Source organism: Lepidochelys olivacea (assembly GCF_965140295.1).
Source record: "Lepidochelys olivacea isolate rLepOli2 genome assembly, chromosome: 15".
In the NCBI taxonomy this organism is placed as follows: Eukaryota; Metazoa; Chordata; order Testudines; family Cheloniidae; genus Lepidochelys; species Lepidochelys olivacea.
Window position 1 is genome coordinate 26,985,959 of NC_140425.1, and position 18,777 is coordinate 27,004,735.

The following is an 18,777-nucleotide window of genomic DNA, read 5'->3' on the forward strand; positions in this document are numbered from 1 at the left end:
TCACTTTCTTCATCACTCACGATTTTACAGACCTCTATCATATCCCTACTTAGTCATCTCTTTTCTAAGATGAAGAGTCCCAGTGCTTTTAATCTCTCTTCATGTGGAAGCTGTTCTATACCCCTAATCATTTTTGTTGCCCTTTTTGTACTTTTCCCAACTCTAATATATCTTTTTTTGAGATGGGACAACCAGAACTGCACATGGCATTTAAGGTGTGGGTCTTCCATGGATTTCTATAATGGCATTATGATCTTTTTGATCTTATCACTTTCCTAATGGTTCTTAGCTTTTTGTTTTTGATCGCCACTGCACATTGACTGGATGTTTTCAGAGAACTATCCATAACGACTTCAAGAACTTTTTCTTGGGTGGTAACAGCTAATTTAGACCCCCATGAGATTATGTGTGCATTAATTTGCATTTATTAACATTTAATTTCATCTGCCATTTTGTGGTCTAGTGACCCAGTTTAGTGAGAGCCCTTTGTAACTCTTTGCAGTCAGTTTTGGACTTCATTATTTTGAATAGTTTTGTATAATCTGCAAACTTTTCCACTTCACTGATTACCCACTTTTCCAGGTCATTTATGAATATGATGAAAAGCTCTGGTCCCGGTACAGATCCCTGAGGGACCACACTATTTACCTCTCTCCCTTCTGAAAACTGACCATTTATTCCTACCCTTTGTTTCCTATCTTTTAACCTGTTAGTGATCCATGAAAGGACCCTCACTCTTATCCCATGACTGCTGACTTTGCTTAAGACCCTTTGGTGTGGGACCTGGTTGGTCAAAGGCTTTCTGAAAGTCCAGGTACACTATATCAACTAGAGCACCCTGGTACACATGCTTGTAGACCACCTCAAAGAATTCTAATAGACTAGTGAGGCATGATTTCCTTTTACAAAGGCAGCGTTGACTCTTCCCCAACATACTGTGTTATCTCTGTGTGGTAATTCTGTTCTTTACTATCGTTTCAGCCAGTGTGCCTAGTACTGAAGTTTGGCTTACTGGCCTACAATTTCCAGGATTGTCTCTGGAGCCTTTTTTAAAAATTAGTGTCACATTACCTATCTACCAGTCATCTGGCACAAAGGCTGATTTAAGCAATAGGTTACATACCACAGCTAGAAGTTCTGCCATTTCATATCTGAGTTCCTTCAGAACACTTGGGTGATTACCATCTAGTCCTGGCCATTTATTACTGTTTAATTTATCAACTTGTTCCAAAACCTCAACCTTTGACACCTAAATCTGAGATGGTTCCTCAGATTTGTCACCTAAAGATAAGGGCTCAGCTGTGGAATCTTCCTTACATCCTCTGTAGCGAAAACTGATGCAAAGAATTCATTTAGCTTCTCCGCAAGGGCCTTGTCTTGAGTGCTCCTTTATCACCTCAATCCTACAGTGGCCCCACTGCTTGTTTGGCAGGCTTCCTGCTTCTCATGCTTTCAGCTAACGCCCTCAGATGGAGCAGTCCTCTGAAAGGATGTTGCTGGGGGAAGAGCTACTCTCTTTGAATAGACAGAGAGTTGAATATCTACCATGTAGCTTCTTGACAGATTCAAGTAAATGCTCTTCTTTTAAAAGTCAGCTAAGAGGCACAGCAGTCCTGTATTCACTGTGCAGAATCTTTTGAGGTTTCTTTGGTCCAAAAGTAAATCTTAATAATCTAATAAATATTTCTGACGGACTTGCTGTGTGCGTGTCTTAGGTTATTGGGTGTTGAAAGACCGTGTGTAACGTGATCCTGAGTGGGTTGTACTCTTTTGGCACACAGCTGAGGGGTTTATCTTTTCTTTACACATTCACAAAGCTTGTACTGCTCCTCATGCAAACTAAGTCTCCTTGAACTAAAGTGAGAGGCTGGCAGATCAGTGGAGGGGAAAGCCTGGAGGGGGAAATAGTGCAGGTTTGAAGGGGAAGCTACTATAGGAGATTTCTATTGTTCCTGCCTCTAAAACAAACTTTCACCACTGAAATAAGGACTTTGAGACAATGGATCAGATGCTGGATCCCCCTCCCCCTCTCACCACACACACTCACACACCCCAGCTTCTCACTGTGAAGAAAAATCCTTGGTTGATGCAGGAGCTGCGTAAAAGCTCCAATGTCACTCCTATTCTGACCCTTGGCTGGTGTCCCTGCACCACCCCAATCCCCAGGTGCCAGAGTGGCCCTTGGAGCCCTGGACAGCTGGGCATAAGTTAGGGCCTCTACGCTGCCCTAATTTACACTAAGGCAGAGATTCTTAAACTTCATTGCACCACAACCCCCTTCTGACAACAAAAATTACTACATGACCCCTCGCCCCCTCAAGCTTTGGCTTCAGCCTTCAGTGGTGGGGCTCAGGCTTTGGCTTCAGCTTGGGCCTCAGCAAGTCTAACACTGGCCCTGGGGACCCCATTAAAATGGGGTCACGACCCACTTTGGGGTCCTGACTCCCAACCCACAGTTTGAGAACCACTGCACTAGGGACTGAACTAGCCTCAAGATTGAGCAGTAACCATAGGGAGATCTAGGCCAGAGTGTAAACAATTAGTGACTTTATTCAGAGGCCCTGGCAAGATAACATTTGGAACAGTTCTAGTCAGAATGTTGACATAGTTGCTGCTGCCCGGCTTTCAATAGGGCCTCTCCCTACTAAACACGAATATGCTGAGCTCGCTAGAAGCGAAACTTCACCAGTTCTAGCACAAAACGCCTTTATCTGCCCTACACTTGTAACAGAGGTGGGGGAGTCAGTTACAACTAACAGCCGTAGTGCACACAGCAACCAACCCATCCCCAGAAGCAGATTAAAATCCTGGATGGGTTGGGCTTTACTCTTGTTAGGAGGCCATGGTTCGGTTCCATCTCCATTACAACTTTTAACCATGTTATAGCCAGCTCAGCTGTCAAGGGGGACGGACTGACCCAGAAAAGAATTTTGCTGCTTTGCGAAATAGCTGGGGTAGGCGTAACCTCAGAGTTGTGCTCTCTAGGCAAGAAAGAGCAAGTGAGGTGCAAAAGGAGCAGGAGACAAGGAGGGACAATAACAAAATTATAAACTACATCATTCTTGCACCCACATGGGAGCAGCACCCAACAGCAGCTGTGGAGGTACAAAGGGTAGACAACAGGTTATGTGGCTGTTGTATTACATTGCATAACTGTCCCACTGACGGGTCCCGGGACATCATTCTCAAAGCTAGAGCAGGAGTTTCAAAACAAAGGGATACACAGATGAAAGTCTGGTCACTTTGCTTTGATTGGGAGCTCTCCATAGACTTTACATTGAGATGTGCCATAACAACAACAGCTGCTGGAAATTAACCTGAGAAGTCACGTGATCTGCAATCCACCCTCATGTATCTCTATGTCTAGAACATACAAGTTCTGCTAATTAAAGGGAAAGACTGAATGAAGGAGGGAAGCAGCTCTCCATGAAAAGAGATTTCCTAAGGCATGTTTCCCCATTGCACCCAACACCAGTCAAAAACACTATTTCTAAACATCATGTCTATCCCTATATCTCTCAAGCAGCTGAATCATTTCCTATCTTTTTTAAATTGTGTGAAACATTTGCAAAAGCCAAAGATGATGATTTTATAGATATTTCTTCAATAGGTGACTTCATTAGTATGTCACGTGAGCACATGGCATATATAGGAAATATTTAGGGACTGGGCTCTCTCATATACAAACAAGCTGTTCTCTGAATAGCCAAGAAGCCTGGGCACACGTTTCATTTTACATCTCACTGAATTAGGTGGGAATGCAGGCACATCTGTAAGTCTGGTATTCCTTACAGAATGCTAACAAGTATGGTGTGCTTAAAATTTTTTTAAACATTTCCTTTTTATTTCCATAGGTACACACAACTTGTACATTCCATTGGGTCTCCCTGCAGCATAGTATAATAGAGAAACCACAGCAAACAGTGATTACTGGTTCCTTAACGTTCTTAGAAATGGAACTACATAGAATCAGATGCAGTAAATGAAATACTCTGTGCTTTCCAATGCTTTTACTTCCCAGATCCTGCTACCCCTCCACCCCGCTCTATAAAACACAAGAGTGAGACTTTGCGTAAAGAAAACATCTGAAGAGCAACAAATAAAATAACTGGCTGTCTTAAGATCTGCCTTCTAACATTGACTAAACTTGTTTCTCTCTCTCTCTCTCCCCAAGCTGCATTTTCTTGTTTGAACTGCTTTGCTGTAAATAATTGTCCAGGAAGGGTCTTCCAGTTATCTGACTTCTCTGTCTAATCAGTTCATCTTTAGGTTAAACTACATGACATTTCAACATTCACAATAAATAATAATAATTAAAAAAAAAACTTTTGCTGTGAATGCCCAGTTCTGGCTCTCCTCTTTTTCCTGTAGGACTCCTGTCAGTCTCTGGAGGGCTGGGACTGTGATACCAATCCCAGCTGCAGCTCTCTCAGCTCCAAGCTGAGTGAGTGGGGGAGGGCTACGCTGAATGTAAGGCAGTATAAGGGCCCATCTATAGAGGTAAACTACTGGGTAAGGGGGATCATGTCATAACAGAACTGGGGCTCTGTCCTGTTTATAACCGATGTTGGCCTTGCCTATATAGAATGGTTTGAACCATGTTAAGGAATCCTGCTACAGTCCTGACCTCCAGAAGGAAAGGAGAAAATCACTGCATGGTTAGAATACATCCACAGGAAGATCTGCTTCCACATAAAGAACATTTTACATTTAATAAGGTGGGGGTGGGGAATCAAACCAAAGAAAGAGCAGATACCACATAATACAGGAGACAAAGAACAAAAGCTCTGTAAATGAGAGATCCGCAATTCAACACAGGTACAGGTTACTGCAGGAGTCATTGTCCCCTCTTTCTGGCAAAACCACCATAGAAATTACCTAAAGGACAATAAACCAGAGACAATGGGCCAGCTGCTTGGCTGGGGCAGTTCTGCTGAAGACAGCGGCTCTGTCCCACTTTACACCAGCTGAGGATCTAGTTCCAGGAAATTAGCAGGGCTCCTTGCAGGCTGGAAGCACACAGCAAAGCCACAGGTTGCGTCCCAATGACCGAATCTGTTCCCACTGTTTTCTTGGGAGGCAGGCCCAGGCCTCGATTAGAACCTGACCACAGTTCAGGGTTGTTTGAATCAGTAGGTTTTGGAGGGGTCTGGCTGTAAACTTCCCCACAGTACACAGGTGTTCAGCTTATCTGTAACAAAGACACTTTCTTCTACCGATGTTTGTCGTCATCTCTCTGCTTCTTTGGGTCCCTCTCCCTGCTCCGGTCTCTTTCCCTGTCTTTTCTCTCTCTGTCCTTCCTCTCTCTTCCTCTGCTCCTTTCCTCTTTGGAATCCCGCTCTCTCTCCCGGTTGCTTTCACCCCAAGCCCACGATCGCTCCCTTTCCAGCCATCTCTTCTCTCGGTTCCTTTCAGGGTCTCGGTCCCTCGCTCTCCAGTCCCTCACTCCCTCTCGAGACCAGCTCCTCTCCCTTTTCTCCACAGGCCCCTCTCCATAAAGGTCACTTTTCATAGTTGGCAAATTGATGGGCTTTCGGAAAGGCCTGTCCCGCCCTCCAAACCGCAGCTGCCCGGATTCCTTCTTGCCTCCAAAACCACCTCCAAGTCTCCGAGGGATCCATCCTTTGAGGGTCCTTTCCAGCTCAAAGTCCACAAATATCTCATGCTGGTCAATAACCAGCCTGTTGGCATCTCTATGGGCTTTCAAGAGCGCCCGTTCCTCTTTGTACTCTATAAACGCATAACCCTTGGAAAAGCCTGTGACTAAGTCTCTAACCAGACGAATCTTCCTAATGTCGCCATACCTGGAAAAGGCTTCCCTCAGCTTCTCCTCCGTGGTTTGTAGATTCAGTCTCGCTACAAACAGAGTGAGGTGGGGATCTCCCGTAACCCCCTTATTGGGTACATACCGTGCCAACATGGCCCTCCAGATGGCACGGTCATGGGGCTCTTCATCTGTGCCATCAATGCTCCCTGCTTTGAGGGGGTCATACTCTTTTGCTATGGGCGCCCACTCGTTCATTTTCTAGAGGGAACACAAACATCAAACACACTCCAGTGTCACTGCTAACATTCTGTATAAACGTTCACCATTACAGGTGAATTGGAACATACAGTTAATGAGGATACTTGGCATTTGCCTATAGCACTTTCCATCCCAGGATCTCAAAAGCACTTTACAAACACGAACAAACTTACAACACTCCACCCCGCAGGTTGATTCCCATGTTACAGACAGAAAAACTTGGATGCAGAGGTTTTCAGTTTTTAGCACAGATCTGTCTGCTAGAACGCCTCCTGGATAGGCCGCGAGGGGCACAGAAAACCCTCGACACATCCTGCATCCTTGCTAGCAAACCCCCTTACACTTTGCAGAAATGACAAAGAATCCCCTTATAAGATTAATTAAAACAAACTCCACTGGAATCCTTTTTTCAGCTAGACTCCCTCAAGCTCCAGCCCCCTGGGGAAGGCGATTTGCTCACTATGGAGGTGGGGAACATTTGCTTCCTGATGTGGGAGGAAGCGTTGCATTATCTGGATGTATTTTAGGGGAATATCCTGCCTAGGGCCTGGTACTGGGTGTATTTAAGCGCGTGTAAGAAGAGGCCAGATGCCTCCCACAGGCCGCTCGGTGGCGGCCACAGGCCACGTGCTTCTCAGCCCATCTCAGCCCCCAGCTGGGCTTTGCAGCCTTCCCCCCTTTGCCCGCTGCAGCGTGCGCAACCCAGCAGCCAGCTCGGCGCCTCCCTAGCTTTGCCCTCGGGGTCTCACGCGCTGCCGAGAACCCGGGGGACGCGCCCCGCCCCCCCCGGCCGAGGGTCCCCGAAATTAGTCAACACACCCCTCCCCCCACCTTCAGCACAACGCAGGCCTCGCACATAATCCCCAGCTCTTGGGCGGCTTCCCCGAGCAGCCCACACCCAGCCCCTCTGTCCAGCCGGCCGGGGCGGCCACATACAAATCTACCCGCCCCCCCCCTTTACTGCAGGCGTCCCTGGTGCACGGCCCGGGCCCAGTCCCCAGGCGCTGTATCCGCCCGCCCGCCCACTCACCGCCTCTCCCCCGCCGCGGCCCGCTTCTCTCCTCTCCGCCCCGCCCACCGGCGGCAGCCCGCGGCCCCGGCTTCCCGTCGGCGGGGGCCGCTTCGCGCGCGCAAACCCCAGAAGCCGCCGCTTGGCAAAATCCCGCGCGGGGCGGGGCGCCGTGCGCAAAGCGCAGCTCCGCGGCCGGGGGCGGGCATCGTGCGAGGGCAGCGCGTTCCGCGCCCCGGCCGGGCCGAGCCCGCGGAACGTGGCGCTCCAGAAAGGCAGACGCGTTTGCCTTCCTAACCCCCGGCCCCTGGTGGAGGGAAGCGGGCTGCAGATGCATTTTCCTCGCTAACCTGAGCGGGCTGGCTGCGGGGGGGCTCGCCTTGCTGACCCCCCCCTGCTGCGGGGACGCTGGCCGCGGCGGGGCTCGCCTTGCTGACCCCCCCTGCTGCGGGGACGCTGGCCGCGGGGACGCTCGCCTTGCTGACCCCCCCCCTGCTGCGGGGACGCTGGCTGCAGATGCATATCGCTTCTTGGTTCCTCAGAGCTAAGGTCAAGCATAAGTAGTCTCTCGGCCTATCAAAGTGCGATCAAGTGTCTTGACGTTTCTGGTCTTTTGGCCCTGCAATGAAAACCTTGGCTGTGTCTCCTGGACCATGAAGTACAAATATTATCTTATAAGTTCTATCCGTTCTTATCAGTTTAATATCTGACCCCTTGCTGGAGGGGGCTGGCTGCAGATGCATTTGCGTGGCTGCCCTCCCTGCTGGAGGGAAGCTGGCTGCAGATGGGTTTGCCGGGGCTTGCGAGCAGCACAGCAAATCCCCGCCTGGCTTAGCTGTGGCACGGGCGGCGCTGGCGCCAAGCTAGGGATCCGGAGCGCGGAATTCACCTTCCAATCCGAATCGAGCTGTATTGACCCGAGAGGGTGCACAACGCAAAGCAGCTAAGCGCTGGGGCGTTTAAATCCCAAGGGCAGCTCTGGCCCCTGCTTTTGGAGGCTGAGCTGAGTATCTGGTTCTGTGACAAGGGCCCCCCCCGCCACCCTGAGGCACGTGGGTGGGGAACTGGCCCTACCCAGGAGTGTTTCAGAGTCCCTCCCCCTCCGGAGGCGTCTCCATGGAAACTGCAAACGTTACCCGGGGGTGGGGCAGCCGCTCCACCCTGGCCAGGGCTTGCTTTGTCATCCTCGTTCTCTCTGCAAAATGCAATGGGCAATGTCCAGCTGCCCTCAGAGCCTGCAAAAGCCCCCCACCCATTACTTCAACACAGATCACTCCCATGCCAGCCGCGGCCCTGCCTCTGGCGACAGAGACTGAGTCTGTGGGGTGGTTTTGTCTGCGCCCCCAGCCTATCACCCTGCCGCCCATCTCTGTCTCCTGGACGCTGCCTGAGAATGGGAGCAGGGGCCCCTTCACTAGAAGGGAAGCTGCCCCGTGTCACCCGGCCGGCCTCCCTTCCCACAGGGCTACATTGTAACCCTTGTAGCCCCACCCCGGCCTCCCAGCCTGGTTATCTGATTGGCCCCCAGGAGCTTCCCCTGGAGGCCGAGGAGAGGACTTGGTCACAAGTTTCACGGAGGAGGAGGAAGGAAGTTGTTGAGAGTGGTGGCCGAAGCGGGCGGCAACTGCAGCAGCTGGTCTGAAACCAGCCCTCTCCCCCGTGAAGGAGCTTGACTGGCCACTGGGGCTTGCCATGCAGGGTCATCAGCACCCAGGGGAGGGAGAGGAGAAGGAGGAGCTTGGCCCTGAAAACGCCTTTGAGAAGAGCCCCTTCCAGCTGACAGCAGAGGATGTCTATGACATTTCCTACGTGGTGGGCAGGGAGATCCTGAAAATAAGCAGCGAGCCCCAGGGGGAGGTGCCCACCAGGGTCGCCCAGCTGCAGTTCAAGATAGTGAGGATTCTGGAAATGCTGGAGGCTTTGGTGAATGAGAGTAACCTGACAGTGGAGGAGCTGAAGATGGAGAGAGACAATCTCAAAAAGGAGGTGGAGGGACTCAGAAAGGAGGGCCCTCCAGGGAATGCAGAGCAGGTAGGTATAAGGGCAGGTGCAACCTCAGGAACTGATCTGCTTATTGTGCAACATACAGTTTGGGAAACAATATGGAGGCATGGGGTTTTATTAACAACACTAGTGATGTCCAGCGAAGCATCTCCATCCGTTTGGCCCACCTTTTGCACATTGACAGAGTTACAGCTCTGTTGAGAAACTGCTGCTGGCAACCTCATGAGCGTAGGCACGGTTTGAGGCGAGCAGAATTCTCAGCGTCAAAAATCCCTGCCTGATGGGAGCCCATTCTAGCACAAAACACTGGAAAACGCATTTGCTCACATGATCCAAGCCATTGTGTGGACAGGCCCTATTGGAGAAGTTGACTTTTCATCCCTGTTGAAGATCCTGGCCCAGCTGTCCAAGCAGAGACCGGCTCTGTACTGTAACATTGTAGGTTGTTGAGCCAATGTCCTGTATGTGCTAGGGCATGGTTTTGGTTGGACAGAGTCAATATGCTGAAAGAGAGAAGTTCAGACATTCAGGCCCTGATTTTCATGTAGTGTAGATGTACAATTGCACATCTGTCTTTTACATACAACTGCTCTCACAAAAGCACCTAATTTGCCATTTGCACACACGTGAAATCCTTGTGTTTGTGCAAATTAGGTGTATCAGAGGAGGAATGACCTTGTGGTTTAGGCACTTGGCTGGGACTCAGGAAAGCTAGGTTTAGTTCTGAGCTCTACTCAAATTATCTCTGTAACCTCAGGCGAGTCCCTTAATCTCTCTGGGCCTCAGTTCCTGTCTGTGACAATGCGGATAATAGCACTTCCTTTGCAAGTTTAGAGGTAAACTCTTTGGGGTGGGGACTGTCTTACTATGTGCATACAGCGCCTGGGACAAGGGGGCCCACAGGCGCTACTGAAATACAAATAATTATTTTGCACCTAAATGGTATGAAAAATCAAGATTGTAAAGTCTGTAAAGCATGGAAATTACTATTGTTTGATAAACCTGATTCTTTGTCTAAGGTACGGCCTGACAGCTGCTCAGGGGCTATCTGGGCATGTTGCGTCCTTACAGTTGTTTGGTTTTTAAACTGCTGCCCTTTGTTCTACAGCTGAGCCTTGGACCAGACAAAATGATAATAGATCTCACAGATCCAAATCGTCCACGGTTCACGTTGCAGGAGTTGAGAGATGTGCTGCAGGAACGTAACCGGCTGAAAGCACAACTTCTTATTACACAAGAGGAGCTACAGTGCTATAAGAGGTAGATCACTAGGTCATCCAGTCAGCAGAGAGCACCTGTTTATTATGTGGGGATCATGTCAGGGGAGATTAGTATTATTATTTGTTTGCTGTAGCACCCACCGTGTGCTAGGCACTGCCCAGATATACAAGACGGTAACTCTTTGGCTCTCTGTGGGTATAGAGTGCCTCACAAAATGGGCCTTATTCTTGGTTGGCCCCCTTTGACACTACAACAATAAATATTATTATTAATAATATTAATAACAAAAGAAGGGACATCCCTGCCCCTAAAAGCTTACGGTGTAAGGATAAACAGACAAGCAGAGAGGGGTAAGGGAGGGGGGTTTCAAAAGGAATTTTCGATATAAATCAACCTTAAAACTGAAGTCCTGCCGGCTCTAGGTGAGTTACAAACACGTGTAATAGCACACATCAACATCTGCAGGCAGTTACTTCAACTGTGTGTGCAAAGTAGGAATTCGGGCACACAAATCCAGTGGGTAGGTATGCCTGGCTGGCCACGTGTGAGTGCAAGTACCTCATTCGCACATGCAATCATAGTAACTGCACACATGCATTTTTAATGAAAACCGGGCTCTACGTATCCCATGCCACGTGTCATAAGAGCAGGGAGGTTTCTGTGCTTGCCTTAGTTAAAATTTCCCTTCTCCTGTTGTGCAGACTGATACATGCGAGTTTATTTACCACCCTTCATCTCAGAGATGTGTGCATTTCAGTGATGCTGTATGTATAGCTGTAAAGCACTTTAGCATCCTTCAGGATGAAAATGCATATTTTGTGAGACCCTCCAGCTGAAGACTGAGTAAGGCATATACAACAAAAATCTCACCCAGGGATAAGGATTCAGTTCAAGGCAGGTGACCCAGGTGACTTCCTGGAGTGCCAGGCATGGGGGGCACCGGGCTCGGGGTGCTGTTTTTGTTGTTAGTGACAAAAGGGAACATAGAATGTTTGAAGTAACATGGCTCAGATATTCCATATTTGCTTATATATGGCATGAATAAATACAGATTTACAGATCCTAGCATGCACATTTATTGTCTTATATGACAGGGATAAATCATGCATGCAAATCATGCAAAGTCATGAAATGGGCTAAAATGCAATAAAAAATAAGATATTCAAAAGTTTAACAAAGGGGGGCCACCAAAGATGCTCCTCGCCTGGGGCACCATTTGGTCTAGGATGGGCCCTGATTTAGATGACCTGGGTTCTGTTCCTAGCACTGCCACTGATCTATTGTGTGATTTTGGGCAAATCACATCACCTCTTTGGTTCTGTTTTCACCTCCCACCCTTTGTCTGGCTTGACTAATTAAACCATAAGCTGTTGGGGACAGGGACTGACTTTTACTCTCCTTGCAAAGTGTCTGGCACAATGGGGCCCTGATCTCAGTTGAGGTCCCCATGTGATACCATAATACAAATAATAATAAATCCACCCTGAGTACACTTCTATAACAGGCATGCATAATGCAAGCTATAGCTGAGAAGCTAGTTTCAAACCTGCCCACTCAAACAGCAGTTTTGCCAACAATGCAGTTAAGGATCCACTCCCCCAGCTCAGCGGACAGGCTGTACTAAGTTAGCTCAGTCACCCATTAATGGTTCAGTTGGCCCTTGACTCTCCAATTGCCTAACACAGCTCATTGGAATCCAAGTTACAAATTAACGATGTGAATGTTTAATTCATAAGTGGATCATGAGCTGTGAGGCTCTAATTACCAACTAGTACTGGATTTCAATCCAAGCAAATTCAAGGAAAAACAATAATTTGATTTACATGATAACCTCCTAACAAGGTGCCCAGGGTGTTGAAAAACTCAATTGACGGCATCAGATATAAAACAAAGTAGTATAAATATGGGACCTTTGAAATAAAAATTGTGTTTTAGAATGTCATGAATATATTTCTATATATGTGGCTATATAGCATACAGATAGCACAAAATGTCACGTCCTAAATTTAAGATTCACAGACAATGTTTTAGTGGCCGGATAACGTATTATTAAAGACGTGAGTTTGTCTCAGGTGTTTTTGAAGGAGTATGGTTCAATGCCCACGTTGAACAGCACTGCTTATCTGCATATTGTGGGCTTTGATTCCCCTCAGATCTCAAGATAAGCAGAGTCAGGCTAGGTCAGTGCAGTGGTGATGGCTGTGAAGGTGTAGTCCTAAGCACCCTCTGCCTGGCTATACAAAGCCCTAATACAGGCCAGCAAAGCTTGTAGTCATGGCTTGCACTGGTGAAGCTTATCCCAGTCCCAAGGAGGGGAAATAGCCTTGGTTCAAATTCTAGCTTTGCCTGTTTATAGTCGGGGTTTGCACTGGTGCAGCTATATCCCTTAAGGCTGTAACCAGTGGACATTTCCTGTGTAGGGAAGTGGCACAGGGAAGGTGACACTTATTTACCTCACAGGGGTCTTGTGGACCTTCACTGACTCAGGCCAGAATCTGCTGTTACACCTGTGTAAATCTGAGTGACTGTGCTGGAGATACCCTGGATCTGCACCAATGTAACCAAGCTTGGAATTTAGTGCTTTGAGATCTTTGGATGGAAGGTGCTTTACAAATGCAACACAGGATTAAAATCAGTTCTCACTGAGTATTAAATCGTTACATAACACTCCATCTGTAGCTATTTAAGCTTCTAACAATTATCAATGGGGTTCTTATAAAAATATTCTAAGCTAAATTAGAGAGACGAGGTGTGTGAGGTAACATCTGTTATTGGACCAACTTCTGTTGGTGCAAGAGATAAGTTTTCAAGCCACACTGAGCTCATCTTCAAGGCTGGAAAAGAGCTCCGTCTGTCTCGAAAACTTGTCTCTCTCACCATTAACGGGATAGGGAACCATGATGCAGCCAACAATAGTTGTTCCAATAGAAGATATTACCTCACCCACTTTCTCTCTCTAATATCCTGGGACTGGCACGGCTATGCCTGTACTACATCTAAGCTAAATTACTGGGCACAATTAAAATAAGAGTGATTCACTATTAGCATTAGTCCAGGTTAGCTGTGTCCAGAGAAATTAGAGCTCCTATTCAGGAAACCATTTACACACCACTTGACTTCAGTGGGACTTTGTGCACAAATGAAGAGCTTTCTGAATCGCTGTCTGCATTCATAGATATCATAGTGGCTGTATTGTGCAAACCCTCGCTTTCCAGACCAGCACAGAACAGTTCCTGGTAGCATTTTTTCACAAACTACAACTGGTACAACATGCCTACCCACAAAGGAAAGGTGCAAAGACACCACACCCAGCGAACGTGACAGTGACGTTAGCAGGGTATATGGACATCATCTGCTCAGACGGCACGTGCTGCCAGAATGAAGAAAGGGTTCAGTATGCACCATGGGGGTGTGGCGGGGGAGAAGTGTAGCACAGATTTTAAAAAATTCCCATCTCCCTCCTTTGCTAGTGGCATTTCACAGAGGGAGGACCAGGCTGGGCCAATGGAAAAGGAATCCACTGTCTGCAGACCTTCTGGCTCAAGCAAGTCTAACGAAGAGAAAACAATCATAAAGCGTCTGTAAGTATCGTCACTTCTCTTGAAGCACTTTATAGTGGTGGGCTGACTTGACTGGATACTTGTTCTCCCCTCACAAACGCCCCCCTTCCTCGTTATAAAAAGTTAGGGCTGTTACTGGAATCCTGAAGCCAGCAAACCTCCTGAAGCCAACCAGAATTTGGTAGCATCAGGAGTCTACCACCAAGATGCAGCGTGGGCTGGTGAATAGTGACCTGCCTGGGGAGTTCAGCAACGTGGGTTCTATTCCCAGCTCTGCTACTGAGGTGCTTTTGGATCTTGGGTAAATCACTTCACCTTTCTGTGCTTCTACTTCCTTTCCCACCTCTTGTCTCGTTTTCAGTGCAGGAACTGTCTTTTACTGTGTATTTGTACCCCACCTAGCACAGTAAGGGATCAAGGGGCTACAGTAAAACCCAGATTCTTACATTGTAGTGTTTCCAAACTACTGAAAGACAATACCTTCCATTGATAACAAGGACAGTTAACTCTTTTTGTAACATGTATTGCAATGATATTAGTGACAGGAAGCCTGGAAAGATGACACGAGCATTAGAAATAGTGACAATGATCTTGTAGCTCAACTGCGAATGCTTCTGCTTTGATGTCTGAGGCTGACTGGTTCAAACTGCAGCTGTGCATAGCTCCTCTCTGATAAACTGGTAAAAATAATAGCTGCTTTAGTTAACTTTTATGTGAGTTAATCTCATGACAGGGATAGTCTGAATTAGACCCAGACAGGATGATGCTTTGTGTAAACAATGTTAACTAAAAGGTATCGGGCACAATCTCTAACTAGTAGCAGTGCCTGTATGAGGAAAGGGTTTCTTAAGAACGGGCCCAGGTCAAATGCTTGAGTACTTCTTGCAAAATTAGAGGGAAATTACCACTTAAATGACATGGCCCAGCTTTCAGTTCTCACTGTTTCATATTCCTAGAGGTACTTACGTTTTAGACCACTTTATAAACTATATCAGTGCAGCACCCCTGAAACACTGCATCAAAATAACAGTAAACTATGGTACCTTTGAGGTGTAGAACTCAAAGTGCTTTATAAAGGTGGGCATCAGAATTTGAGTGAGGGGAAACTGAGGCACGGATGAAGTGACTTGCCTGAGGTCACAGCATGTCAGCAGCAGAGACAGGGAGAGAACCCAGTTCTCCTACATACCAGCCCCATAATCTATCCCCTGGACAGCGCTGCTTGCTTCACATACTAGCACAACAGCAAAGGGAGGAGTGATTGTGCCCCGTGCCTATGAAAAGCACCCTATGAGGCCAGATCATCCTTGCTACACAAACAAGCTTTCAATTAAGGGCTCAGCCCCAGGGACACATGAAATTGCATGGCATTTATTTATTGTCTTGGAGTTAGCCTTCTTGGTCCAAGAATTTCCAGCCTTTCAGAGCTAATCATTAAGCTGTCCTACCCTGTAGAAGGCCATTGCCTCCCCTGTGAGTACACTAAGAATCTCCACATTGTGTTGTTTACTGACTATCCACCAAGGTTTGTTTGTGATGGGATTCAAGTAGCTGTATGCAGCGGGAGCCTGCTCAAGCCCTGCGCTTATAGCTCCTGAGAGCAGCCCAGTGTGCAAGCAGAACAGGCTCAGCTGGTGGGTGTAGCTTTTCCTTTTTGTAAGACACTTCCCCCCCCCTCCCCTTTTTGCTCCAGGTTCTCTTTTAAATACGGAAAACGAATATGACTGAGAATTTAGCCACTTCTGCTCAGAAAGTTGCAGCATATAAAGCCCTTGAAAAGGAATTAAGAGAAGAAGCATTTGAAGGAAAAGCAGCAGTTTCACTGTAGAGAACAGGCCACATCTCAAGAACATGTATTTGTATACTACTTTAAGATTTTGCTTTATAAAATAACATTTCTTACAATGTTTGTATTACGGTGTAAGTGTTAATTTCTCCTCTTGTAAAAAATGGCATATTTCCTCTAGACATATCCAAGCAGATGGAGTGTGGAATAAACCTTTTCTATATAGCTATTTTCAGTCTTTCGAAGAACCATACCAAAATGTAGCCTACAGAAGAAAGAATATTAATTTTTCCACTCACATCTCACTGTCTGGGCTAGGGGATTTTCAAAGGCTAGAATGATCTGGCTGATATTTTGCTAGTTACACTGTCTGCAAAAGTATTCATAAAACTAATTACCAAGACTGAAAAATATGTTTGCATTTAAATTTAGTGTGTGTTTTGTTGTCAGTGATCTGACACCAGAAATGTCTCTCTCTTAAAGCAACCCAGAAGCTGAAGCAAACTGGAAGTTGCCCAGATAGTGGCTGTCTTGTAGTTTGTATTAAATTAGTTTGATGTCCTCTGTTCAGCAGCCTAATGCCTACCACTGAGGCTACTATAATTGGGAGTAACTGACACCTTTAGCGGTAGACACACAAGCCAAGCATTGGCTAGACTAGGGGTGGGCAAACTTTTTGGCCTGAGGGCTACCTATGATTATGGAAACTCGTATGGTGGGCCATGAATGCTCACGAAATTGGGGATTAGGGGGCAGGAGGGCTCCAGCTGGGGATGCAGGCTCTGGGGTGGGGCTGAGGGTTTGGGGGGCAGGCTCCAGGCAGTGCTTACCTCAAGCAACTCCCAGAAACAGCAGCATGTCCTCCTCCGGCTCCTACCCAGAAGTGCAGCCAGGTGGTTCTGTGCACTGCCCTGTCTGTAGGCGCCAATCCTGTAACTCCCATTGGCTGTGGTTCCCGACCAATGGGACTGTAGAGGCAGCACTTGGGGCAGGGGCAGCATGTGGAGCCCTCTGGCTGCCCCTATATGTAGGAGCTGTAGAGGGGACATGCTGCTGCTTCTGGGAGCCCTGTGGAGTAGAGCAAGACCCCGACCGCGCTCCACCGCTGGAGCGCCAGAGCGGGGCAAGCCCCGGACCCCACTTCCCAGCAGGAGCTCAAGGGCTGAATTAAAATGTCTGGAGGGCCGGATGTGGCCCCCGGGCTGTAGTTTGCCCACCCTTGGGCTAGACCATGGATATAGAACTCTCATGGCTATGGGTGATCCTTCAGGTCAAAAGTAAAGCAAGTTGTAGCAGAGTATTAACACTGTTACTACACGCATTCATCCTGCTCAGTGGATATATAGAACTTCAGTTAGTAGTGAAACCTTTCAGAGACAATAAATATATTCTTGAGCTATAGCACATTCTACACTGACTCCTCATAGGTAGTGAATGGGAAGAAAAACACTGCAAATTGAGAATTCTAGTTCTGGGAAAATAATCAGAGTAAAAAAAGCATACATTAAATGAGCTGCATATACAGAACAGATAAGAGACAGGAATGTTAATTATTTAGCTGCAATCCACTACTAAATGAATTTAGGTCAAACAGATGGAAGGTAGGTGTAGGGGAGATAATTAGTATCTGAGGTTTGTGCTATCATCTACATCTAGAAAGACAGTTTTTTTTAACAGCATTAGATACGAGGCTGATTAGACTTGTAAACAGTAGAAAAAATTAAAAGACTCAAGAATATAATCTTATTGCCTTTCAAAAGGGAAGTGAATTCTAAGATCTCCTTTGATTCCCTTTTATATACTAGCAGTAGACAGAATATAGGTCAGTTGATGATACTGCATATCTATACTTAGTAACAAAGCATGCCTGGTAATATGGCTGCTCAGAAGGTAGAAAAACCAGCAGTGTTGTTTTCAAATGTGTTCACAAGCAATGGAATGTTAGTAAAACAATATCTAAGATGCCTAACTTGGAAAGATTTGTCTATATCCATCCATTGCAGAGAACTGGAACACAGGGCTTGCCATCTTCAAAACATTATTACACCCCAACATTGGGGATGCTTCTTGTATAACCCTCCTGGGTCTGAGGGCTAATTAAACTGAGAGTCATTCTATCAAGTATGAAAGAGTCTATTGGGCCAACACATACAAACAGAATTAGACTATTTATTTTTGGAACGCAGCCATCACATCAGCAGTTGGTGCTAACAAAATTAAAGCATAACTCTCCCGCAAAGGTCTGTGTACTCCACCACGCCTTCCTGTTACTGGGAGGGAGTGTTCATGAATATTTCTAATTCAGTACTGAGGCATGCTGCTGTTAGGAAAGCAATTTGGGTGAGGGGGTGGGAGGGAGAAGAGGTGGTAAGATCTACTCAGGTTCTGAGTTTCTTATAGGCTAGCACTGCGCAGGAGGGATAGCTATGAGAAAACTGACAGCTCCAGCATTCCTGAGGAAAGTAGTTATCCCCACTGAGTTAAATGAAAGGGCAGCCCCTCAGAGAGAGGTCTGGACCATTAAAGATGAACTCCAGACCATCTGAAGTGGAGCCTGTAAGGAACAGGGAGACAATGCAGCATTCAGAATAGAGTAAGTGGTTGCAATCAGCCCATGTAAGAAGTAGATGAGTTCCTCAGTCTATGGACAGTCTCAAAGCCTCCAATAACCTGCATCTGGCAAACTGACCAGTTCACCACCACCACGTCCATCTAGTCCTTACAGTTAAAGGAGCCGATACAAGAATATCTGCCTTGAGCCTGAAACCGCAGCTAAAAGATGTTAGCTCTTCCATTCATTTCAATGGAATGTTGACACCAAAGCCTTGTCATTGCCACTTAAATATTAATATCTTTCACATGGAATTTTAGCAGTAGAATACATCTAGAACATTTCCCCCCATGATCCCAATCCACCTTCCAACCCTTACCAGCTGCCAAATTCCCCAAACACTCCCTTTCCATCAGCCAAGACCTCCAGCATACCATGGCCAATATCTGCAATGCTATTGCATGTCAACACAAGACCATACAATATGGTGATATTTGTGGGGCGTAATGAATGGCGTATATAAATAAGGAATGCTGTACCGTTGTGTTACTTGATTCCCTAATTAATGCATTCACTTCCATATGATTACCCGAAGCTGCCATGCTATTGCCAGTCTTGCTG

At 46.9% G+C, this 18,777-nt stretch overlaps 2 protein-coding genes across 3 annotated transcripts; one reads left to right on the forward strand and one right to left on the reverse strand.

Annotated features, from left to right (window-relative positions):
• Positions 1-2,324: 2,324 nt before the first annotated feature.
• SNRNP35 (small nuclear ribonucleoprotein U11/U12 subunit 35) lies at positions 2,325-7,317 on the reverse strand. 2 transcript variants are annotated; one of them, XM_084649515.1, is made up of 2 exons: positions 6,857-6,985; positions 2,325-6,025 (listed from the first exon to the last, which is right to left on the reverse strand). In XM_084649515.1, exons 1-2 carry the CDS (start codon positions 6,881-6,883, stop codon positions 5,213-5,215), a joined length of 840 nt encoding a protein of 279 aa, XP_084505641.1. In that variant the 5' UTR covers positions 6,884-6,985; the 3' UTR covers positions 2,325-5,212. The 2 variants fall into 2 exon arrangements, with proteins under 2 accessions (XP_084505641.1, XP_084505642.1); XM_084649516.1 differs by lacking the exon at positions 6,857-6,985 and adding an exon at positions 7,056-7,317 and having other exon boundaries at positions 2,326-6,025.
• A 1,215-nt stretch (positions 7,318-8,532) lies between these two features.
• On the forward strand, positions 8,533-15,732 carry RILPL2 (Rab interacting lysosomal protein like 2). Its single transcript, XM_084649517.1, has 4 exons — positions 8,533-9,065; positions 10,147-10,298; positions 13,730-13,840; positions 15,513-15,732. Exons 1-4 carry the CDS (start codon positions 8,727-8,729, stop codon positions 15,541-15,543), a joined length of 633 nt encoding a protein of 210 aa, XP_084505643.1. The 5' UTR covers positions 8,533-8,726; the 3' UTR covers positions 15,544-15,732.
• The last annotated feature ends 3,045 nt before the right edge of the window (positions 15,733-18,777 follow it).